The 26,276-nt window shown below is 42.9% G+C and overlaps 1 protein-coding gene across 1 annotated transcript; it reads left to right on the forward strand.

Annotated features, from left to right (window-relative positions):
* Positions 1–10,095: 10,095 nt before the first annotated feature.
* ACAT2 (acetyl-CoA acetyltransferase 2) lies at positions 10,096–26,121 on the forward strand. The gene is made up of 9 exons (XM_065401209.1): positions 10,096–10,248; positions 12,628–12,762; positions 15,220–15,401; positions 17,101–17,218; positions 18,274–18,417; positions 19,723–19,845; positions 20,981–21,135; positions 24,831–24,941; positions 25,872–26,121. The coding sequence occupies exons 1-9, from the start codon at positions 10,191–10,193 to the stop codon at positions 26,037–26,039; spliced, it is 1,194 nt and encodes a 397-aa protein (XP_065257281.1). The 5' UTR covers positions 10,096–10,190; the 3' UTR covers positions 26,040–26,121.
* The last annotated feature ends 155 nt before the right edge of the window (positions 26,122–26,276 follow it).

Below are 26,276 nucleotides of genomic sequence, written 5' to 3' on the forward strand. Positions count from 1 at the left end.
GGGTTAAAATGCCTCCAGTGGGAGGGCTAGAACTTTTTAAAATTGGGGGAAAAATTTCCCTTTGTTGTCTGTTGTTCTCTCTGTGCTGAAGAGACAGGGACAGCAGGAATGTTGTGTAAGGTTTGAACTAGGTATGAAAAAATCATCTTCCATACCTAGAAGGATTCATTGGGACAGAGAATGTTTAGATAGACGCGATCAGGTTTATTTCTTTATTTTGGCTTGTGGATCTCCTCTGTGCTAACCCCAGATGCTTTTGTTTGCCCCTGTAACCTTTAAGCTGAACCCCCAAGAAAGCTATGTTGGGTGCTTAATTTTTGGAATTGCTCTTTTAAAATCTAGCAAAAGCCTAAATTCCAGATGTATTTTCTTTCTTTCTTTTTTTTTTTTAATAAAGTTTACTTTTTTTAAGAAGGATTTGGATTTTTGTGTCCTAAGAGGTTTGTGCATATGCTGTTTGATTGTGCATATGCTGTTTGGTGGCAACAGATAATTTCCTTTGTTTTCTTTGTCAGCTCTTCCCTGGAGGGGGTATGTGTGAAAGGGCTTGAGGGTACCCTACAGGAAGGAATTCCCAAGTGCATCTTCCTGGGTTCCAAAAAGGGGTTGGCATTTGGGTGGTGGAAGCGTTTACCAAGCCATGGTCAGAGAAAAGCTGTAACCTTGGGAGTTTAATACCAGCCTGGAGTGGCCAGTATTAATTTTTAGAATCCTTGCAGGCCCCCACCTTCTGCACTCAAAGTGCCAGAGTGGAGAATCAGCCTTGACAGACAGGCTTACAATGTGGCTACCGGGTGGGGACATCTGAGCAGAGGAAAGCCCAGGTTTGAGTTCAATGACTCTCTCTCTGCAGAGAGGGTTGGGCTAAAGGAATATCTTAGATACTAAACTGGAGGAGCAAGGCTATTCTTGTACACTCCTATTAGGCACTTCCAAAGACCTCGTTTAGAATTAGTACATATTTTCCTTTTGTTTCTAATGAAGGCTTTGTACCACAGGTAGTTGAACTCATTCTCTTTGGACAGGCCGTGTAATGACTACTCCTTTATTAGTAAATGTGTTTATGAGTATTTACAGAGGAACTAACCAGAGCATATAAGGTCAGATCCTCACTTGGGCTAATTAGATGTAGCTCCATTGATTTAAATGGAGCTACATGGACTTTCTGCAGATGAGGATCTAATTCATAGAGCCTACTAAGAAGACCTACAACACTTGCCTCTGATGTCATAGTGCACGTCATGATACTACAGAGCTGAATTGATTGGTGGAATGTGACACTCTGGTTGGGGTTTGTTAGCAATATTAAACAGATTCCCATTTACTCACTGTGGGCCTGTAGCAAGGCCAGAGTCTTCCCTGGGGACTTCCCACAAACCACACACAAGCCATTATGATTCATCTAACTCAAAGGGCAGTGGTGTCTTGAATCACTGTAGTCCATGGTTCTCAAACTTCATTGCACCGCGACTCCCTTCTGAGTTCTGACAACAAAAATTACTAAACAACCCTGGAGGAGGGACCAAAGCCTAAGCCTGCCTGAGCCCCGCTGCCCTGGGTTCGGGGGGCAAAGCCCAAGCCCCATTGCCCTGGGCCGGGAGGCCAAAACCAAATGCCAAGGACTTCAGCCCCAGGCAGGGGGCCTGTAACCTGAGCCCCACCGCCCAGGGCTGAAGCACTTGGGCTTTGGCCCCGGACCCCAGCAAGTCTAAGACAGCCCTGGCGACCTCATCAAAGTGGGGTGATCCACTTTGGGATCCCAACCCACAGTTTGAGAATCGCTGCTGTAGTCAGTCTCAGTTTTGGGGGAACAGTTAATACAAACTTAAGTTCAAAGCACAATTATTTGTACAATTTTTTGAGACAGACAAGGTGGATGAGGTAATATATTTTATTGGATAAACTTCTGTTTGTGGAAGAGACAAGCTTTCACACTACACCACCGAGCTCGTCTCTTCCACCAACAGAGGTTGGTCCAATAAAATATATTACCTCACCCACCTTCTCTTTCTCATATCCTGGGACCAACATGGATACAACAACCCTGCAATATACAGTTATTTGTCTAAGGAATAAAATCATGTTTCTGTCAGGCTCCTTTTTTAAGTCATAGAAAAGCCCCCACAGCTTTAATTTGCAAAGATTTTTATTTGAAAGCAAGCCAGAATTTTTTATGTGATCCTGATTAGGGGATGAGTTGCACTTGCCCTGATTAAGTTATATTCAGCAAGGAAGCTAGTTGCTTACCCTGAGCTTTTCATAGCTGAGAGGAATTCCTGCCTACTCCTCAGAAACTTTTCTCCCACAATACAATCAGTTCATAATTTGAGGATCAGGAATTTGAACCCTTATTTTGGCTCTTACCTTGGGATAGCACTTTGATCTTTAGGCTATGTCTAATGGCCTGAGTCTGTCCCTGCACTGCAGACTGGGTCTGTGGGTTTTCTTTGGTGGGAAAATCTGAAGGAGGAATGTCACAGCCTCCCTACTAGAGATGGGTGAATAACCGATTTTTTTTTGTTCACTCACAACTCCAAAAAACTGGGAGGAAAAAGACAGTTTGGGGTCAAATCAAAACCAAAAGTAAAAAAGTTATTTTGGGTCAAACAAAACATTTAATTTGTATTTTGAACTTTTTTTTTTACATTTAACAATTTTTTAGTACAATCAAAGAAAGTTTCAAAACAAAAAGCCCTCTAGAATAAATAAATCGCAATGTTTTATTTCAAACATGTTGAAACACAACATTTTGATTTATTTGGAAAATTGTTTTTGGGGTGTTTGTTTTTTAACCAAAACAATTTGACAAACTAGACATGAATTTGCAAAATGTTTCTGTGGTGCTGAATGTGCATTTTTCACTAAAGAAAGTTTCCGTCAAAAATTTTTACTCAGCTGTATTCCCTGCCCTAGACGTTAGAGCATACACTATAGGCCTTGAACAGGCCCAGGCACAATGTGAAATCAGGCCTTCCTGTGCGCAAACTATGTGGAAGGGCAAAAGTGGAAAAGATTGCTTCATCAAGGCTTTCTCAAATCAGTCAAAGGTACTCATTTTTGCAGCATGAATGCAAAGCTTTAAGATTCAGATTATTGTATATCTGTATATAAAACAAAGAATAATAGAGTGTTTAATTATTTTTTAATGGGCAAAAGAGTGTGTGTGCTCCCCTCCCCCCCATCTTCAGGCACAAACATTGCTGAAGAGATTTTGTCCGAACCACTAGACTACAGATTCACTCTCTCTCTCTGGCCCCATGACTGTTCCACTGTGGATAAATATTTAAATAGTCATGGGACCAGAGAGAGAAAGAATAGGAATGACTCTGTAGTCCCATGGTTAGGGCATCCATCTGGGAAGTGGGAAATCCAGGGTCCAGTTCTCTTTCATTATTTAGCTACTGTGGAACAGCTTCAACAGGAGAGACTGAGGGAGTCCGACATCAGACTATCCTATAGTGCGGTGGTTAAAAGTCTGAGAGGTGGGAAACCCCTATTCAAATCCTTTCTTCCCCATGTTGGCAGAGGGAAGGGAATTGAAGCAGAGTTTCCCACAACCCAGTGCATTAGCCACCAGGCTAAGAGTTATAAGGTGGGCAGCACCATCACCTCCTCCTCTGGTGGCAGCCAGACTGTAAATGGGACCCAGTCTGGTAGGTGGCCTCTGAGCAGGCCTACCAAATCAGGCATCATATGCAACTTAGGCAAACGTCTATCTTTCCTCTGTGTGTGAATCACTCTGGGGCTTATGCAGGAGATAGATGACTGGATGACTAGAGTGAGGAAGCACTGCGCAGGCCCAGAGACAAAAACGTGGGTGGCAGGGAACATTTACCCTGAAAACATAGGTACCGAATGACTTTATGTGCCTACAGAGTTCAGTGGCAGTTCAGTGGAGATTAAAACAGGGACTTAGGTGCCTAAACCTAAGACTTTGGCACCTAAATCTGAGGTTTAGACGTCTAAGTATCTTTGTGGATCAGGGCTTCCATTCCAAACTAATGTCCCCAGCTTACCCAATTGGATTTGTCAGGTATGAATGAGATTTCCAAGTAATGGGAAAATGTACCAACTTTGGACACTATTTCACTATTCATTAACTGCTGGATCCAAAGCACAACCTGCCAAACCGCTGAATGTACTTTTTTGGTATCATTTTTTTGCAATTTGACTTATTCTGATCTGTAACCTACCTGTTTCATAATTGTCTTATGCAATTGCTATGTTCTTTTGAGCATTGCTTTTATGAAATTGGGTCCCATCCTAGTCATTCTCTGATCAGAGTTAGGATATTGCAAGTTTGGTAGGAACACTTTTATAAAATTCACCAACTTCTCACCAATACCACTGAGACCCTTGTTGTATCACATCTTGACTGTTGTAACTTTCTCTGTTCTGGGCTGTCAAACAATTTTGTTGCTTGCAGCTAGAAGAAAAATACTGCAGCAGGCTAGCTTACTGGGGTGAGCAGTCCTGTTGATTTACTGCCCTGTCTTGACTTTGCACTCCTAAAAATAACATTTAATGATACCAGAAGTTCATCTTAGATTGACTGTAGATTGTGCACCTGCAGCGAGGCCTCAAATATTAATAGTCAATTGATAATTATAGTAATGATAATGTAAGCATGAGTATAGTAGTTATGTGCTACCCTTGAATGTCCACACTAGTCATTCCCTCCTGGTCTGTAAAAAGATGTTGAAGACTACTTCTTGCTGCAGATGCTATGGTGTCTCAGGAATTATATGGATTTTTTCTAAGGTTAGCTATCCTGTTTGGCATAAAAGTATGTAATCATAATTCTCCCTTATCTGATGGTAGGCATAATAATTGATTATTGATCAGGTCTTTTAAAGGACCCCAAACTGAAATACATTTTTTTTTCAAATTTAAACACATCATTGTTAAGGGACCAGTTGCCCCGGCCAACATGGTCAGGGGGGTCCTACAACAAGGAGGAAGCACCTGAAGGAAGAGCTGTTGTACCTTGAACCCTTCATATTTTCAATCTCTAGATGCTTGGGAACATATGGTATGCCTTCCTCTCTGCCCACCCAACGATTCTGTTGCTCAAGGGATTTGTCTGGCTTCCTCATGCAGCTCGTATACTGAACCCAAAGAGACTGGGAGCACTTCTTCCCCTTTCAAGAGCTAGAAACCCAAGAGTAGCTGAAGCTTTCTTGTATTGTGTGGTTCCTTCAGTTCCAGGGTTCCTCAAACTAGACCAGAGTATGTGAGGAGCATTCCCCATTCTGATTGTCACAGTTATACTGTCCAGCCTGGTCTATCCTGATTACTGATGAAATCAGGCTTCTGTGGGAGTCCATGCCAACCATCTTAATCATCTATGTAACTGGAGTGTTGTATTTTCCTGTACACTAGCTCCATGGCCTTTTTTGCATTATAAATGAGATTAATGACTGTTATGAACAAAGTGCATAGAAGGCAGTGGTAGTGTTGCTGCTCTTACCCTATACTTCCACACGGGGGTCCAAATACAGATTACGCATGCAGATTAAAGACCACCAAGTGTAGATTACGTAATAGGCAGTACATGACCATCAGCAAACTTTTGTTGCATACGCTCTCTCATGTCCTATCTACTTGTCATCATGCTAGGGTATGTCATCACCCATCTTTTTAGCTCATTCATACTTCTCTGGGATTGCATTTGGCCCCCAAAATACAATACTTCAATATATAGATAAAAATATAATCCCCAGCTCTCCTAGGACTTTAGATAAATTGAGAGTCATGCCAACTTTTCTGGTCTTCTCCTGGAGCTGGCAAATTTCAGTGTTATACTGCACCCTAATTGGCATGTCAGCAGTGTCAGATACCTCTTGTGCAGGCCTGTTGGCGGGGGCTCTGGCATCTCAGTGAGAGAGAGGGCACTGATCTGCCCAGGTGGTTGTCAGTCTGTACATTTGTCTTTCTCTGCTCTCACTTTCTCTCCCTTGCACTGTCGGTTCCTTCCTTTGTTCTGTCCCTTTTCCTTTCTTCACCTTGATCACTTTCCCCTCTTTGAACTCCCCCTTGCTCACACACATCACCTGGCTTCCCAGTAACATTTCCTCCCAGCTTGGTTCCTGTCCATCTCCTCTTCCAGGGATCCCTCCTGCTGCTGTCACTTCACCTTCCTCTCTCTCACTCACTCCTCCTCTCCAACTGCCATGGAACCCTGCCATTCTAACATTCTGTGTCATCCCAACTGTCACAGAACTTTCCTCTTCCAACATTCTCTCCATTCTCCTCTAGCAGAGGCATCACCCCCAAATATTCTGCTTGATGCTTGTTTGTATAGGATTAGAGAGGAATCCCTCATCTGTAATAGCATATCACTCCATATGTTACCCCCCATTATGCTTCCACCATATAAAATGATCATGGTAGAGGTACCTAACACATCAAAGGGGTTGGTAATAATGGCTAAAATAACCAATCATAGGATTTTAACATAAATAGTAGAGAAGTGTTAAATACTTTGAATATATTGATTTAAACTGATGTATGATTTTTTCCAATTATCTGGGCTCTGTGGATGACTGCTCTCCTATAAACCCAGCTGCAGCCTGTTGTTTCAAGGTCATTTGACATACTCACTTTCAATTGTAAAAAATAAAGTGAGAGTTTGGAACAACAAGAGGCTGCTAAACAAATGTTAGGTTAGGGTTTTTCATATAAAATGAGAACTGAAAGTGATTAGACAATCACCAAGAACTGCTACAAGAGCAGTTCACAAGAAGTTTTTAATGTCTGTTTTTACTTCAGCCCTACATTTCATTCTCCTCACTTTCTCCAGAAAAAAGCTGGTGAGAGGTACAGATATCTGGGCTACTTTAAACTAGGGATTGAAATCAGTCTTTCAGAAGCACAGTCCACCACCATCTTCCACTTGTTGTTTGAATAGTTGACTGGGCATACCTCTACGTTTGTATCATCTGAAAATAATTTCCTGAACCATAGCAAACGTGGGCAGGCAGGGTCACTCAGAATCATAATGGGGAAAGAAACACCATTTATGTTGATGTTTCTGGGGACGAAAGTTAGAAAGCTTCCATCTATACACTCTTAATTTTTTTGAAAATTCTAGCATTGTGCACTTTGGCTGACCACCCTATGTAAACTTCCAGAAACATGCCATGATGATCTACTAATGCTTATGCCACCATTGATTCATAAGCCTTTCTCTTAATTTACCTCTGGGCACTATGGGCACATGAGTTACATGAATAGCTCCTGCAGCATTTGAAAAACCAAATTATTTGAATCTCTTCAACATTTGCCACCTTGATCATAAGTACCTGCAACGTAAGATGTACAGCTGCACACATAGTCACAATAACAGCACCTACTGGAGACTTCTCAATCCCAAACTGGTACCCAGGCAGCTGACCAGTAAATATCTGAGCAGGCAGCTTCAACAGGGCAACTGGCCACTCTCTTTTCCTCAACCTTATGGTCTGGTCTTGCAGCATCACCAGAGCCATAAAAAATTGTCGTTTCTTATTTTGAGGTTATGCATTTACGATTGTTTGTCCCAGGTCTTGACGACACCCTGGTCCTGCTAGTCTAGGGTTGTAGTCCAGGATCAAAAGTGGCACTCCCCCTAGTGAACATTATCGTCAAGTAGTAGATGGAGAAAACTCCTCCTTTGTTAGTTGTGCATGACCATTAAAAAAGGTCTTGACGACACCCTGGTCCTGCTAGTCTAGGGTTGTAGTCCAGGATCAAAAGTGGCACTCCCCCTAGTGAACATTATCGTCAAGTAGTAGATGGAGAAAACTCCTCCTTTGTTAGTTGTGCATGACATTAAAAACAACTGTTAACTATTTGGGCCTGGTCTACACTACAGAGATAGGTCAACGTAAGGCAGCTTACATCGACCTAATTCTGTGAGCGTCTACACTAAAATGTTGCTCCCGGGGCCGGTGCTACCATTTAGGCAAACTAGGCGGTTGCCTAGGGCGCCAAGATTTGGGGGCGGCAAAAAGCAGTGCCCCCAATTTTTTTTACAGCGTTCCTATGCCCCCTCCCCGAGCGCGCGGTCGCCGCTCCATTTCTCCCGCCTCCCATGCTTGCAGCGCCAATCAGATGTTTGGCACCGCAAGCCTGGGAGGGGAGGAGAATTAGAGCGGGGGCGGCGTGCTCAGGGAGGAGGCGGAGCAGAGGTGAGCTGGGGGGGGAGCTGCCGCACGGCTCCCCGGGGCGGGGTGGGGGGGTGGGGAGCTGCCGCGGGGGTGCCTCAGGGCGGGGGGGGGGAGCTGCCGCAGGGCTCCCCACCCCAATTCACCTCTGCTACGCCCCCTCCCCGAGCACACCGTCGCTGCTCCACTTCTCCCGCCTCCCAGGCTTGCAGCGCCAATCAGCTGTTTGGCGCCACAAGCCTGGGAGGGGAGGAGAATTAGAGTGGGGGCGGCGTGCTTGGGGAGGAGGCGGAGCAGAGGTGAGCTGGGGTGGGGAGCTGCCACGGGGGGGGGGGGGTGTGTGCCTCAGGGTGGAGGGGGGGGGCAGGGAGCTGCCACAGGGCTGGGGGGGGGGCGCAAGGTGGAAGTTTCGCCTAGGGCATGAAACTTCCTTGCACCGGCCCTGGTTGCTCCCGCTGATAACTTACTTACTACATTGATTTAATAACTCCACCTCCATGAGAGGCATAGCGTCAATGTTGATGTAGTTAGGTTGACGCAGTGTCAGAATAGACACTGCGTTGCTTACATCTACTGTTGCTGCCTTTCAGAAGCTGTCCCACACTGACAGTTAAATCGGTGCAATCGCTTCTGGTGAGGATGCACACCACCGACACAAGAATAGTGTGGACATGCAAAAGCCATTTAATTACTGTGGTGGCTGTACATCACCATAACTTAGGTCAACATAATTTTGCAGTGTAGACATATGATTGGTCTGTGGTTATCTACAGGCATTGCTGGAGCACACACAGCCATCTTGCCACAGCTGGCCCTGATGCCTCACAATTATTTTTCAAAAGATATAGCAAAAATATTCTCTGCTGAGCAAAGAGTGAGAACCAAGGCCCAGATCCTCAAAGGTATTTAGGCTTCCAACGTCCACTGATTTCAGAGTGGAATCAGATTTCACAGTAATTTCAGTGAACATTAGGAGCCTAAATACCTTTGTGGATCTAAGCTTGAGTATTTACTCTAGCCACTGTTTTGAGAAAAAGACTTGAAAATTATACTAGTGCCTGGAGGCTTATTGGAGTGGCCCTTCAAATTAGGAGAATGATACCTCTTTTCCTACAATTCCCTGTGCTCCCAGAAGGCCATTCTAAATCTCCCACAGGCCACTACTTCATGGAGCTGTTTCAGGAACAGAGATTGGTACCCAAAAGCCAGCGCAATTGCAATGATATAGTACAGTGCTGGAATGGATGCAGGCAGAATTGCATCCTAAACTGTCATTTTATCACAAATGTCATGATATTTGGTGGGTTTTTTCGGTGTTTAGCCTCAGCCCCAATTGTCAAGTGATTATATAAGAATGTCAGCTTTCATTGGGGAGAAAAAAAGCCTAAAGCCTTTATGGTTATGGAGAAAAGCTTGAAAATGTCAACCCTAAAAGCTGAAAAAATAGTAGGCAAATTAAAAGAAACCACCATTTAGTATTTTTGTTTTAAATCTCATGATTTTTAAGCCAACCTCATCCCTTTTGAGGGCCTGACTCATGATTATTAATACTGGAGTTGCCAATATGGCATGTGCAGGCCTATGTCACACTTAAATATAACCAAGCCAGGACTATATTTAACTGTGTATAACTGTAGCATAGATGGAACAGGATTGTGTCTCTGGTAGCAAGGCTGAAGTCCTGTCTGCAATCCAAATAGGTCAAGCCCACGCTACAGCTTTCAAGGATGGTGTCAGCAATCAGCAGCCTTCCTAACCCTAAATTAGTTTTATCTGTAATGCAGACTGGCCCAGTCCTAGGAGACCATGAACTGGGCACCCCCTGCCCTAGGCCAAATCACCTCCCTTCTGGAAAAACAGGAGAGAAGGTCACGTGGTCGGTCCTACGGCAATACTCCTCCCCCGTGTCTGTCATGTGATGCGCCTGTTTCCCTAGTCTAGCGCCTCCCTGCCAAAGGTGCTCGGGAGGGAGAGGAACAGGAAAATCAGTCTCAGAGTCAGTTGGGCAAGCAGCGAGGCGGTGGGAGTCCGGCTGTCGCCACCATGAACGCGGGAGGCTCGGAAGCGGTGGTGCTTGTTTCTGCTGCAAGAACCCCTGTTGGTAAGCGGCTCCATCGTGCGGCAGAGCCATCCCTTCCCGCTGCCCCCCGCAGAAGCTACAGGCGGGGGAGCTGGGGCGTTGATCCAGCGGCTGCAGATGGCAGGGGGTCCCTGTGTGCTCTTGCACGCGTGTGTGATTGCGGGGGCTCCTCTTTCTGCACTGTTCGGGTGAGTGCATGTGTGTGCGCTCCGCTCTGAGGCTGCCGTGCAGCCCCGCGGACGCTGATGGAAGCTGCGGGAGAGGGTCGCTTAAGGCGCTGTGCTGCTTTGTTGCCCTCTCCCACCAGCCAGGTAGGTGTGTTTCTGGGGCACATGAGGCGTGCTGCCCATAGGTTACGGGGTGCGTTGGGGAGCCTTGGAGACGGAGGGTGCTAGACGTGCACTATCCTTTGCTACTCTTATTTCTGTGAATGGGGCTGTGGGAGAAGGCAGATGCTGCTGAGTTGCTCGCTCCCATCCTGCAGCATCAATGTGGGCGAAGGGAGACTCCTCCCAGGCCCTGCGCTTGCCTTGCACTGATTGGACACAAGCTATAGAGCCACGCTGTAAGGAGGTTTGCTGATTGCTTCGCCGGCGTCGTCAATGGTTGCTCTTTCTCCGATTGGGTTACGCAGGGTAGAACCATAACCTGCTGCTGCCCGAGGCGCTGTAACGTGTCTCATTCGGTAGCATCGGGGAGTCCAAAGAGGAGGAGCTGATGTGTTACTAGGTTCATTTTGTCAAGTATCAAGCATCTGAAGAAGTGAGGTTCTTACCCACGACAGCTTATGCTCCCAATACTTCTGTTAGTCTTAAAGGTGCCACAGGACCCTCTGTTGCTTTTTATAGGTTCATTTTGTTTAGTATGTGGTTTATATTAAAGGGAAAGCAAACAATCCCTCTTCGTTTGGCCTGAGGCCAGCCCTTTCTGTAGGGGAAGGTCTGTAAGGTAAACATGATGCAAAGATTCAAGGATGTGGGTAGAATGCACATAACATACCAGCTAGTATTTGAGCGGTATAAACAAAAACACTTAAAGACAAGGACAAGGGCTTCCTCATTTCAATGAAATTCCTTCTGTGAAGGAATAAGTGTTGGGGCCCATCTGGCCCCTGACCAGATGACTTGATAAAGGTGACTTGACCTTTATCCTCTTTGTAAAGTCTGTTTTCTTGAAGTGTTTTAATATGCTTCTAGGCTAATCTTAGAATGTTAGGTTACCCATAGCCATTTGTTTAAGGTATTGGTAAACTGAGATAAAGTGTGTCCAGTCTGTCTAGAATTTCCTTGAGCACTACTTCATAAATATTTATGATGATTTTATCTTGTGTTCTTTCTGACTCCTGCACCATTATATTGTTCATAAGTAGTTTTTTGAGGGAACATTCTTTCTCCTCCAAGGTACTGATGGGAGAGGTGATACTCAAGTGTGGCTAATGAATTAAAAAAACAAATCTATATTGGACAGAATAATATTAAAATACATAAAAACAGTGTATACCAGCCACCTCTCCTTCCTGTCCTGGATGGATTAATTAAAGATTTTTTCCAAATAGAATGTAAACTTCTCTGATAGTCTAATGATTTTTTTCCATCTTCTTTTTTGAGAGAGTGAGAAAATAATATAAACAAAGTAGATCGTGATCCCTAAATAGAACTAGTTCGGGGATATGTGGGGGGGATTCTAAGGACACAGTAAGGAATGGCAGCCTGGAAAAGTATTTTATGGTTCGCTGATATTTAGGTCATATAGTTACATTTTAAGCTCCCCACACAATTTTTGGCTAGATCAAATAGTGATATTAGAAGACTTTTTTTCAGTCTGGAAATTGCATTCCTTCCTTTCCCCCCCCCAAACATAGTATTCAGTTGAAATGATACTCCTAAAACCTTACTTTCCCCCTACAACTTCAGCTCCCCCTCAAAGAATTAACCAAAAGAAAGGCATGATAGACTTTATGACACACCACAGCACTATAGTACTTCTAAAGAACACTAGGCAGAACGAAACATGGGTTTAGAAAGGCCCTTTAGCGGGTAAATAATTCAAATATTCTGCTGATGTACTGTGTCTAAAAATGTAGATTAGACTAGATTAGGTAATGGCACTAGTTGTTGAATATCACCCTTGAGTTCCTTCTGTTCTTGTTGTGCTGCTCTGATCAATGTAAACTAGATGTTTTATTTCCTGTGTTCTTTTCCTCCTCCATTGACTCTGACTTGAGAAGGAGCAAAATGAATCCTAAAGGCAAAAACTAATTCTCTCTCTCTCAAGTCGTCAAGTGAAATCTTGGGCAATATTTTCTCAGAATCTTTTTTGGAGTCCTGGAGTTTAAAAAAAAAAAAAAGGGTAGTATGACACTGACATAAAAATCTAATTAATTGTTTGTTTTTTATGTAGGCTCCTTTAATGGTGTCTTGTCCACAATGCATGCCCATGAACTGGGCTCTATTGTCATTAAAGAATTACTGAAGAGGGCAAATGTCAATCCGGAAGAAGTGTCTGAGGTGATATTTGGACAAGTCTTAACAGCAGGTATTTTTTTAATTAGTTTTACGATGAGAGACTATCTAGTGGAGGGGTGGACAAACTACTGCCCACGGGCTGGATTGGCCCCTCGGGGCTTTTGGATCCGGCCCGCGGGATTGCCACCCCTGTGGTGCCGTGGGCCCTGCGCCGCTCTGGGAAGCGGCTGGCACCACATTCCTGCAGTCCATAGGGGAGGGGGGGCAGAGGGCTCCGCGCTCTGCCCTTGCCTGTGGGTACCTCCCCCGAAGCTCCCATTGGCCGGGAACGGGGAACCGCCGCGGCCAATGAGAGCTTCAGGGGAGGTACCCACAGGCAAGGGCAGCGCGTGGAGTCCTCTGCCCTGCCCACCCCAGAGGCCGCAGGGATGTGGTGCTGGCCACTTTCAGGAGCGGCGCGGGGCAAGGGCAGGCAGGCAGGGAGCCTGGCCTGGCCACGGTGCGTGCGGAGCTGCTCCAGGTAAGCGGCGCCGGGCTGGAGACCGCACCCCGAACCCCTCCTGCACCCTGTATCCCAACTCTCTGCCCTGAGCCCCCTGCCTGCACCCCAAGCCCCTGCCCTAAGCCCCCTCGTACACCCCGCACCCCTCCTCTGCCCCAATCCCTTGCCCCGTCCTGCACATCGCACACCCTTCCACACCCTGCACTCCCTCCCGCACCTCAACCCGCTGCCCCAGCCCTACATTCATGGCCCTGGATGCCAGATGTGGCCCTCGGGCCAAAACATTTGCCCACCCCTGATCTAGTGGAATATTGTAATGATATTTGATGGGATTTGTTCTCTGCTATACAATCAAGTCCCTATTTTACTGTTCCATTGAAATATGTTAATTTTAAAATTTTCATTTTAAGAATAGTATTGATTAACATTGTTGGCATTTAAGGACTGAAGAAAGCAGATCCTGACTTTACCCCCAACCTTCATTCTGGACACTCTGCATAGAGCCATAGATATCTAATTTATTTTTCTTTTAATCCAAAGAGGAATTATCTAAGTGGGTATGTAACACTAACCACAGACTGTCACCTTTCACTATTGTAACCAGCCTCCTCTCATGTCCTTGTTAATCATTGCTTGCCATGTTAAGTCTGACTTTAACTGGAAACTCCTCAGGGCAAAGAGCTGCATTGTATCTGTCTGTAATGCAATATATACACCTGTGATGCTGTAGAAATAATCCTTGGGTTAAAATCCCATAAAGAGAAACTTCAGATTATTTTGATCTGATGGAAATGCAGCTGTTAAAGAAGAAGACCACTTTAATGGCTTCTTAATTAGAGCGTTACATGGCTTTGGGTTATTTGAACTATAAATTCTAATACACATGCCTTTATCTGTTTTCTTTAATTTAAAATAGAGCTCAATTCTTTGTCTCCTATATTATGTAATTCACTGAATGGTGTGCACACTCTTCTTTTATTAGTGACTTTTATACAAAAGAGCAGGCACTGCTTTGGCCTGGAGACATGGAGTTGAAGAATGCTTTTTGTAATATGCAATACTTCCATTCTCACCATCAGAGGTTACAGAGCAAAGAATGAAAGCTTTTATGACTCTTGCTGTATGCTTGAGCTTTATCCATTTCGTAAGGGGTATATGGTAATATTTGGCCATTCTTAACTGTCGTGTAGAATATCCAAGAAGTTTGAGCTAGTAATAAATAAAATGACATATGTCTGTTTAGTTTAAAAAAAAAATAGTTTAGTTAAGTCACACATTTGCCTGAAATCTGTAACCAATGGAAAGCAGGCTGTAAATATGAATTATTTACAGCAAATTGTGGAAGTATCTATTTTTGCAAATCTTTTACCTGTCTTTGCTACAAATAGCAAATAAAACTGTCATATCCAAAGATATAATCCAGTGACCAAATATGGCAAAGGTCCTGTCTGTTATAAACTGCAACTGGTTCCCCTGACTTTTGTGTCTGTAGTGTAGATAAAGCCCTCTCTGACAAAGACCGCAGCAGCGCACGGTAGAATAGAGTTTTCTGTCTGCTCTGCTGTGAGTTCTTCAAAGGGAATCACAACACCAGTGCATGGGGAGAGCTTGCAACAAATCCTTAAAGCACATTGTGATGGATGTGCTATTGCTCAAATTAAGCTGTGAGTGAGGGTTCTTTTTAAAAAAACAAAAAAACTTACCTGAGAAATCACTTTAGGCAACTACAGAATCCCACTTGGAAGAGTGCTCTTCATTTCTAACCATGAAAGTCATGTGAGCAAAACCCTCTGGTGTCAGAAAGCAGGAGAACGCCCATGAGTTATCTCATTTGCAAAAAAGACCTTGTAATTTTCTTCCTCTTGTCCAATAGGAGCTCAGTTAGATAACCCCTCTTAACTGCCATTCATCACTGGGAATGAACTGTAAATGTGGAGGGAATCTGGCTGTCACTTCTCAAGAGTAGCAGAATGTATATGTTGGCCTACTTACCTCTGCATGTGTTCAGATCTGTAATTCTTGCAGGTGCTGGTCAGAATCCTGTACGGCAGGCCAGTGTTGGTGCAGGAATCCCATATGCTGTACCAGCTTGGAGCTGTCAGATGATCTGTGGCTCAGGCCTGAAAGCAGTATGCTTGGGGGCTCAGTCCATATTGACAGGGGATTCCAGCATTGTGGTGGCAGGAGGCATGGAAAACATGAGCAAGGTGAGGCAATAGTCCCTTTTGGCAATAACAAAGGGTCACTCATGACTTTAGGTTTACTATTTGATTTTAAAACTTGAATAATCTGGTCGGAAAATCTTCAGCGAGGAAATGTTTTGGACTTTTCCTTTGTTTTTGGGGCACCTGGAACTCTTAATGAGCTCAACTGGAGTTGCAAGTGAGTAACAATATGGAATTAGTCTATGTATTTGTTGTCCATTTATTTTTTTGATTTAGGTTTTTGTTTTTCAATTGCAGATTAAACTTTGTTAAAAGTTACCACTACTTTTGTAGACGTCTTTTTTAATACATCTATTGTATTTGTCCTCTTCCCCTAACCAATACCTCTTTAGTGATTGTGAGGCAGAGTTGTCCTTAAATGCTTCTTTTGAAATTTCAATACTGTCAAGAATTTCTTCTCCTTCATTAGTATCCTCCAACTATCCATTTGAGCAACCTTTTTTTTTTTTTTCTTTCCTAGTGAGAATATTTCTAGATGTAATCTATTAAACATTCATATATAATGAATGATATAAAATGAAAGTCAGGATATAGTTGTAGTGGTCCATAACTTGGATTAACCCTTTATTGAAATTCAAAATGTGATTTAGGAATTTTAGTATGACAGATCTAATAAACTGACCCTGTTATGAGACTGCACGTGATGTGAAAATAATATTGTGTACACTATTGATGTATCTATTAAGTGTTCCTGTTTAAAATCTAGAAAGAGGAAATTCAAAGAGAGATTCACTTAAGGCCCGATCCAAAGCCCATTGTAATCAATGGGAATCTTTTCACTGATTTTGTTGGGCTCTAGATCAGACCCTTTGGGCCCAGTCCTGTAACTCTTACTCACCTGAGTAATCTGATTTAAATGGGACCATCTGGAACCTTAGTGAGTAGAAATTAAACTAGTGCTGATATGAACCCTGATTGATCAGAATGAATCCTTCTGAACTGAAGCTAGACTACTTGACAACCTTTTTTCTTTTTGAGCTTTGCTATTTAGGATGATAGATACTGACAAATAGTTTTTGGTGGTGGGGATATATTTGGAGTGATTATAGAAAACAGATTAAGATAACTTTGTAAATTCTGATGAAATTGCTTATTTCTCTATGGCCATGCTGTGGGGGTGAATTTAGAGTGTCTTAAGTTTCTAAACTTCCTTAGTTGACAATAATGATAAATGCAATGTCTGGCTTAAACAGAGAGGGAATGGAAACATTGGAGACAAGACTGATTACACTGTGTTTTAATTTATAGTTCAAACCTTTTTTTTAACTTCCCTCCATCCCCATGACAGTGAATGGTTTACTCCTGGCAACAGGCAAAGGCAGTATTGCTTCTTGCTCTGCAGGAGACCCAAGTGCAAGAGTAATCTGAATACTACATTTCTCATATGTTTGTTCTCCAAGGGCCACCCAGTGCCTTCTGCTGACTCGCTTTCAGATTGAAAACCTTAGAATAAGAGAGTTCACTTGGTGGTTGGAAAAAACCCAAAACTAATGGGTGGCCCCTCCTTTGCTGGTTATTCTGGGGGTCTTTTTTTCATTATCCTGGAAGAGGATTCCTTTTGGCCATCAGATCAAGGTCAGACTTTTTGATGAAGGGATTGGATGTGAGATGGGGCTTTGCTGGGAAGAACTAACCGTACCATTTAGACTTCTAAATTTCTCTCAAAATATCTTATTTACAGGCTCCTCACTTAGTTCATATGCGAGCTGGAGTGAAAATGGGGGAGGCCTCATTGCAGGACAGTATGATCTGTGATGGTCTTACAGATGCATTTTACCAGTATCACATGGGTATAACAGGTAAGTAGTAGCAGTTAGACTCCAAGACTTTAAGGTCAGAAGGGACTATCATGATTATCTAATCTGCCCTTCTGCACATTACATGCCACAGAACCTCCTGCAGCCGCTCCGATAACTCAGCCAGAGGTTACGGACTTACTACAGAAGTCTTTAAATCTTGTTTTAAAGATTTCAAGTTACAGAGAATCCACCATTTACTCTAGTTCTGAAGAGTTAATTGTAAATTAACAAGGGGGTGGGAGTGCAGTATAAACAAATTCTGGAAACTTTGAAGTATATTTAAATCATACTTTAAAGTCAATAGAAATTAAGCAATAGTTAAGAAATGGACTATATCTACAAGTTCACATTCATTTTCCCTTTTGCGTGTTACCATAATACAAAATTGACTTGGAAAGGATACTTACTATCTGAGCTAACAAAGTCAGTTGTGGGGAAAACATTTTTTTGGTCTGCCTTACCTGTTTCTGTCTTCAGCATGTTGTCCCATAATACTCTATATCAGATAACAATGATAGAATGCTTTGCAACAGATATCATCTAAAATTTAATCTCTGTGAATTCAAATTTTAAATTCCTTTTCCCCAAACTTCTAAGTACAAGGACAGAATACTGGAGAACATGTATGAATGTGTAGGAAACAGTTCTGCACTGGAAGAGGTAATGAGTCTTACACTATTTTCATAAAATCAGAGGTTGATCATCTACGGTACAGTCTTTCCAGTGTACAATTGCTGCAGAGATATTTGAACACAACTGTCCAGAGCAATAATGAACACTTGATTTTGCTTGCTCAGAATTTTTTCTTTAAAGCGATTCTGCCTGGAGATCAAGTATGGAAATATTCAGCCCCAAAAGTGAATGTAGCAGAAAGTCATGAGGGAGTGAAAACAAGAGCTCAGAATGAACACTGTTCTGTAAGCTTAACTACTGACTGCTACCAGCAAACACTGTCTAATTGGCATGCTGGAATTTTAACTTAAGACTTAGCAAACTTGCTGCTAAGAGTAAATGATCTAATTTTTTCTTAAAACTGGTATTTTGTTTTGTTTCAGCTGAAAATGTGGCCAAGCAATGGCAAGTTAGCAGAAGGGAACAAGACCAACTTGCTGTACAGTCACAGAACAAGGCAGAGTGTGCACAGAAAGCTGGCTACTTTGATAAAGAGATTGTTCCTGTTCTTGTGCCTTCTAGGAAAGGTGTGTGTAATTAAATAACTAAAAGCTGGCATTGGAGTATCTGGTACTGATTGTCCCTTCTAGTTAATGAATGGTGTCTTTGTGGAAAACCTATTTTACAGATAGGAGGGCTCCTCTTTTCAATCTTTAACAAAGGGTGAGGCTTCCCCCATTGTTGATTTCTTTGAAATGAGAGAGAAGGTGGAAGAACACCGATGTATGTTCAGAATTTCCAAATGTAACTCAGCAAATATATGAAATATGAGATTGTTACTGATCCTACAACCCCTTCTTTGTAGGTGGACCCCTGACTTCAATGGGGCTCCTGCCCACATGGAGCCAGTTGTAGAATCAGGTCCTGAGTTATATTAGACACATATTATTCTAAGTTTAAAACATGTTCACACTCACCCTGATATTCAGTGCATAAACCTCCCTCACTGGTGAAAGACATAATGAAATTAACCTAGAGAGTCATTCTGTTACACTCAGTAGCTTGTGGATTTTCTACAAACCTGTCACCTTCTTAATCTTGTTTGTCAGATTTTTTTTTAAAAGTCTTGGGGTGCCTTTCTTTGTATAGATTGATTCCGGGATCCACTTTTGGGTGGGAATGGGGGGAGAGTTCCACATCTTTTGTGCTAAACTCACACTCCCTACATTCATTAGTCTGTTGAAGAACTCCCAGAGCATATCATAGCATTTCTTTGCACTTAATGGACTTTGTAAAATAGCTTTGGAGTTAGCCTAATGGCACGATATGTGATTGTTAACTGCACAGTCAGTAAAGGGAGGAAGAAAAAGCCCAAGCTGAACCATGGAAGGCTTCTGGATAATATTAATGTGGCTTGACTCTCTCAAATGATAAGAACCCTACAAGTATCCATTCCCAAAAGAGCCAGCCTAGCAGAAGGATGGTTAGGAAATAGCAGATAGGAGAATTGCTTTTGAACAGGCAGGCAAATTTAGCAGTTGGGGCTTGTTTCAGAAAGCCCAGGTGTAAAGTAGCCCTACATACTGCTACCAGCACCTGGAAGGAAATAGGCCTCTAAAGGAATAGGAGATTATGGGGCTAAAATATAAACTTGAAGTTCTTGTATATTGTTGTTATAACCCTGACAGTTATGAACTGGAAAAATTAAACACATCCCTTCCTCCCTCCTTTTTTCCCTCCCAGTTATGTGTACAATATTCCTGAGTGGCCACTACTTAGAAGTTACTCTCTGTAGTCTTTGTTCTAGAGGCTATTTTTGTCCATTTAGAACCCCTTTACAAATGTAAAATTGCACAGAATTGATCTCAAATTCATTTCTGACCATTTTGCAGGTCCTGTAGAAGTTAAAACAGATGAGCATCCTCGCCATGGAAGCACCTTGGAAACAGTAGCGAAGTTAAAGCCTTGCTTTCTGACCGATGGAACTGGGACAGTAACTGCAGCTAATGCCTCAGGTTTGTAGATGGGTAAAACAAAATGCAGTAGGCCAGCAATTGCAAGCAGCTCAGGATTTTGTTTGCATCATATACAGTGTGTGCTACTGTACAAGGAAATACAGCACTGAGTTCAAGTGCACATGTAAGAACGTGCATATGCGTGTGCGCTTTCTCCCTGCTATACTGCTTTATAGAGATGTGGTGCAGTGGAGACTTGATTTTTGCATCAGTGCCAGAATTCAACCCGCAACAGCCTGTCATGACATGAAGTCGGAGGTGCTTTTATTACTGACATATCTCGGCAGCGTCCACACTCCCTAGTCCCTCATGCTTCTATTTCTTAGTCTAACTGTATTTAGATCATTCCTGTATTCCTCCCCTTTTCATTTCCTTACCTTGGTATTTCTGCTTGTTCCACTGTAAAATGAATTCCTCTTCAAGCCCTCTAGTGGACCCCAGTGGTCTTCCTGCACATTCACTACTAGCCATAGATCGTAAATAGGAAAATCAAACACCCAACTCTAAGAAATCGCCATTATCATGGAACTAAACTTTTCCATGGTGGTCTTAATGCCTTCTTCCATGCTGCCTCTTATGCTTACCATGTGCTTCCAAAATCTATTCAGCACAGCCGTCACCCTTTCCTTTCCACTCTCTCATTAAAACCTTGCTTCCACAGCATCACTTACAGAAAGTACACATCACATAACTCCCCCCGCAACCTAAATATGTATGCACCTAATCTGAGTAACCTTTGGCCTGCTGATGTAAACTGTCATATCTCCACCAAAACCAATGGAGCTATACTGACTTACACCAGCCTCGATATCTATAACCTGTGTACTCTCTTGTTTGTCAAGCCTATAATTTAAACTAACTCTTTCAGAGAGGGACCCATCATCTAGCTCTGTGGTTTGAGCATTGGCCTGCTAAACCCAGGGTTGTGAGCTCAATCCTTGAGGGGGCCATTTAGGGATTTGGGGATTTAGTTAGGGATTGGTCCTGCTTTGAGTAGGGGGTTGGACTAGATGACTTCCTGAGGTCCCTTCCAACCCTGATATTCTATGATCTGCTTACTGTGAAGAGTTTAACACAATCACAGTTGTAGGTGTTTGAAAATAATAAACTGAAAGCAATTGTGATTGTTCTGCAGGTGTGAATGATGGGGCTGCAGCTGTCATTCTTATGAAGGAGTCGGAAGCTGCTAGAAGAGGTCTTACTCCTTTGGCACAAATTGTGTCTTGGGCTCAAGTGGGTTTAGACCCTTCCATCATGGGAGTAGGACCTGTCTCAGCAATAAAGAAAGCTGTAAGTAATATCAGAAGAAACATTACTGATCACTTTGAAATACTTGTTTAAGACATGTCTCCCCTTGACTGTCCAGACTTAGTTTTTCTCGAAGAAATGCCAAAAATGTAGCGCCAAACAATTCTATAATGGAGACAGTGCCAAACAAGATTTAAAAGGCAGGAGAACATGTGAAGCGTTGATTCTTTTTTGCTAGGGCTAGTATCTGTATTGTTTTCAGGGAAGTTTATAAATGGGTCAAAAGTAGAAACGAGCCTAGTTTATGGAATGCCTCCCAATTGTCATACACAAAGCTTCACCTTTAGAAGAGTTACTGTTAAGTTAAACAACAAAGGTTCTCTTTAATTGGGTTTATGGCTTTTTTTTTTTTTTTTTTAACCTCTTAGAAATATCAGGAAAGGTACATTTCTTTCCTGATTTCCTTTCTGCTAGTAGTATCTCCCACAATTGTGATACATAGCCTCTGTCCCATCCTGTGCAGAGAGACAAGGTTCTAGAGAGACAAGGTGGATGAAGTAATATCTTAAGGCAGTTCAAAGCTGTAGCACAGCCTTTGCTAGCCATGCCCCCTTTTCTGGCCTGTTGCCAGACGATTCATTCCAAGCTGTGTAAAAACATGTTGAGTACGATTAGTAACAATGACTTTGAAGCCACCCAGGGAGGACAGAATTGTGGGAGAGACTGCTAGCAGAAAGGAAATAATCAGGTGAGAAATTTAACATTGTGCAGCTCAGCATCTTCCACAGGTCTGATACATATGGGAAGAAGTGAGCAGTGAACAGAATTAGGGAGGGATGAGAAAAACAGAATGATATGAAGACCCCTCAGGGTTAACTTCCCAAAATGGCAATGCCATTACTGGAGAAAGTCCATTTCATAGCATCTGATAAAAGTGTTAATTGATGGGCATGTTGCTGCCTTGCAGATTTCTGTAGTGGAAGCACGAGCCCTTTCTATGCAGTTGCAATAGGTCTTTTGGAGTGCACCTTGATGCCATCTGGAACAGGAGCACCTGATGCCTTGTTTGCCTCGATAGTGCATAGCTGGATCCATCTAGGAGGTGTTTGCATCAGAGGACTCTTAGGCTTTGGCTACACTCGCGGATTCACAGCGCTGCCGTGGCAGCGCTGTGAAGCGCGAGTGTAGTCGCGCCGCCAGCGCTGCGAGAGAGCTCTCGCAGCGCTGCAAGTACTCCACCTCTCCGAGGGGAATAGCTTGCAGCGCTGCGAGGGAGCGTGCAGCGCTGATTACACTGGCGCTTTACAGCGCTGCACTCGCTGCGCTCAGGGGGGTGTTTTTTCACACCCCTGAGCGCAGCAAGTGCAGCGCTGTGAATTGCCAGTGTAGCCAAGGCCTTAGGTTTTTTAAACCTTTTCTTTTCCTTTTTGAACTTTTTGGCCCACTTTGTAGGTGTTGCTGTTCAGCTGTGGCCATTTTGCAGCTTACTTTATGCAAAGCTCTCTGGATATCTCTCCCTTAATGGCCTCCCCCTCAGGGTGTCACTCCCCTTGCCTGCGGGATGGGGTTTCCTCCTTGGAATTCCCTGATGGAAAGGAGCTGAACATGAGTCTTGCTTTTCTCTCTCAGGAACTTAGGACCCATTTTGAGACTTTGGGGCTGGTGGGAGACAAGGACCTGGTGCCCCTTAAGGGTTTTTCTTTCTAGTCCTGTTCTGACCCAGGACTCACGCTAAGCTGCCTGGCTGAACTCATCCTCTGAGTCTCTCCCCATTCTGCATCTCCAGATCAGGCTTTTCTGTTTGTCATGGCTTCCTGGAGCAAGGGTGGGAACCCAACATGTCTGTCTGACTCAAAGCCCTATGCCCTGGCAGTGCAAAGTTTGAATGAGAACAGGCAGGGCCCAATTCATCTTCCAAAGAGCCTGTAAGCTACCTTCCAAATAGAACACTGCTTGGATTTAGCTCAGTGTTTGCACAACAGCTTTGCCATGCCTGAGAAGGGGGCAGGGAGGTGCTGTAATACTGGCTCCAGGTAGCTGAGATCACCCCACTGATCCAGGAGGGAGGAGAAAGGCTGCATGTTACTACCTGTAAAAACATGTAATAAGTTGGCAAAGAAAAGTCAGGCACAAGGTGATCCATCACTTGAAGGCAGAAGATCTGACAGCAGGCCAGAAAAGGGAGTGTGGGTAGCATGAGCTGTGCTACAGCTTTGAACTGTCTCTGGAGACTGTAGACAGGAGGCGGAATAGCCCATCCATATCAGAATTGTGTCTGGGAGATGTTGAGCTGCAGAAGGTGAAGTCTGTTATTTTCCAAAGTAAATAGATCTGGGGTGTACCGTCCTTACTTTACACTTCTACTCTTTGAAAACTGCAGAACTGAGCTGTGGAGGTTGTTACTGTCTCACCCCACCCTCCAAGCATAATCTTTTTCCATTAAATAAACTAAAGCTTCTAACACAAGAACACAAATAAAGTACTGTCTGTGTATGAACAGCTTCGAGGGGATAACAGTCTCTACCACTTCATAGCCATACAGTAAATTATGAAAAACAAGCACATTCCAGATCCTTTCATTGTAACTATTACAAGTTTAAACTGTCACTATGCCTATTTGATAGGTATATCAGCTTGAGGACCTTGTAAGCCACTTGTGCATTATAGAAAAATAGTGACTGATCCCTGCACATTAGCACTGCAGTAGTAGAATAGTTTCTAAAGAGATGCAAGTTATTTGAAGCAGGGAGTCATTTAATTAATGTCTAGACAAAACCTAGTAAAATGGGGTCCTGAGCCTTGATTGTATACCCTGAGAAGATACAGGAATACAAATGGTTGTGAAATGCTACTGCAGCAAATGTTTTCAGCTGACAAAGCAAATTCAACAGTGATGCAAGGTAAAGTGGGGATGGGGGACTTCCATAAAACATGCCAGGCCTGTTCCTAGTTTAATGAGACTCTTGAAGCAGGAAAAAAAAAAAAAAAAAAATTTCCCCGAGTTTAGAAATTAAGTGAGGCTGTCAGAAAAGCTTTTGTCTTAACAAGGTGTTTTTAACTCCCTTTTTCTGGATGTTGGACCTACTGTGGTTATGGCACCCAAGATTACTTTTAAGAGCAAGCCAACAAGGAAAAAAGTTGGTGCATTTCACAGCACTCCATAGTCCATGTAATTATTTCCTATGTAAAGTTCGTTTCTCCCTTAAAATATCAGCAGAAAATATTTTCAAATATCCAGGATATAGTATGTGCAGGGTTGTCAAAACTGGCATGTTTTTAAAATAAAATATCCCTTAGTGCTGCTATAGTTCTATTAACAGCACTATTTATAGGTAGATTCCTGGAATACAGCTAATACCAATGGAGCTTGGAAGAGGAAGCTCAACAATTCCCTCTCTCTTCTGTCACAGGTGGCTCCCTGAGCTAACCCAGTGAGCACTATGAAAACAGCTTACAGCTGGGGTTACTGTAGAGCTACTGAAATCATTCACACACAACTGCTTCAAAGAGTGACATTTTGTAATCAAGTATAGGCTAGTGGATATTGGATAACTCTTGCCTCATTTAGATTAATCACTAAACTTGTAGGTAATGAGCAAAATGTTACAGAAAAGAGTGTTAGGCCACAATAATCTCTCTAGTCACAAACCAAAGTAAGTTGTGAGGGGACAAAGGCCCTCCAGAAGCCATTAAAGTCCAGTCTCCATGTTTCAATTATATTTAACATTATCTCCTAGGTTGATAAAGCCGGTTGGACGCTGGACCAAGTTGACTTGTTTGAAATTAATGAAGCCTTTGCATCACTAGCTGTAGTAATAGCTAAAGAACTGAAATTGAATCCAGAGAAGGTATGTAATGGGAAAACCCAGCAATTCTTATTATATGGGGGAGAGGGAGGTCACGAGCTGTCAGCCTCCCCCTCAAACCCCACTTTGCCTCTAGCATTCATAATGGCATTAAATATAGAAAAGTGTTTTTAATTTATAAGGGGGTTGCAGTCAGAGGCTTGCTATGTGAAAGGGGTCACTAGTACAAAAGTTTGAGAACCACTGTACTAAAGCATACAGTGGCCTTTAATCTTACTGTACATGAGCTTTACTGCTACAGCAGGCGATGTATGCTATCATCTTAGAAAGTCTGGATAGTTCCTGTAACAGTTATGCTGACAGTCTACATATTGTGAGAATCTTTAGGTAATTCTGGATAGCATCTGTGTCTGCACTTCAAACTCAGTTTTTTAGGCCTGTTTCCTTTGCAGAGGTAGCCTGGATACAAAGATCTACTGCTGTAATTCAGGGCAACATTTGAGAACTGAAAGTACTCTGCAAACCATTGTCAGAGGGGAAGTAAGACCATTAAGTATAAGGAGAGTGTTTGTTGGAACTAAAAGGAAAGTGCTCACTATTTTTGTACTAGTCAGTGTGGTCTAAACACCTGACAGTAACTGTTTTTTCATGTGGTGGCATATATGTCCAGAAAATACCTCAAGAAAGAGGGAAGGGCTAGTGAAAATGTTTCAGGAAACAAAGCCTGAACTACCAGTCATTAAACTATCTCAATTTATTGGAAGGGTGTTTATTTCTTATTTGCAGTAGTGGTGGAACCATGTTGGTCCCAGGTTATGTGAGACACAAAGTAGGTGAGGGAATCTTTTATTGGCCCAAAGTTTGTTTACCTTTCACCAACTCGAGTTAGACCAATAAATGAGTACCCTCACCTACCTTGTCTCTTTCTTATTAATTATCCATGTGACAAATAAGGCTGATTTTATTTTTCAGGTTAACATTCAAGGTGGGGCTGTTGCCCTTGGTCATCCTCTGGGTGCCTCTGGTTGTCGTATTCTTGTTACTCTTCTGTATGCACTGGAACGAACAGCTGGAAAACGTGGTGTTGCTGCTCTTTGTATTGGAGGGGGGATGGGAATAGCTATGTGCATTGAAAGATGAACATAGTTCAGTCTTTTCTCACTGCTAATGTACAACAATTTATAGAGTGGTTTCAGCTTACTAATAAAACTATGGTATTAACTTAATTCACTTAATTTTTAATAAGTTTATAATTTAGACAATGATTGAAGTTAGTCATTTGAAGTAATTAACTTTAGCAGGGAGGATGTGATAAATAGAACTTACAACCCTAAGCTCTACCTCTGAGCCCTGGACTTACTGTGCTGAATAAAGAAC

This window comes from Emys orbicularis, chromosome 3 (genome assembly GCF_028017835.1).
Source record: "Emys orbicularis isolate rEmyOrb1 chromosome 3, rEmyOrb1.hap1, whole genome shotgun sequence".
Taxonomy (NCBI): Eukaryota; Metazoa; Chordata; order Testudines; family Emydidae; genus Emys; species Emys orbicularis.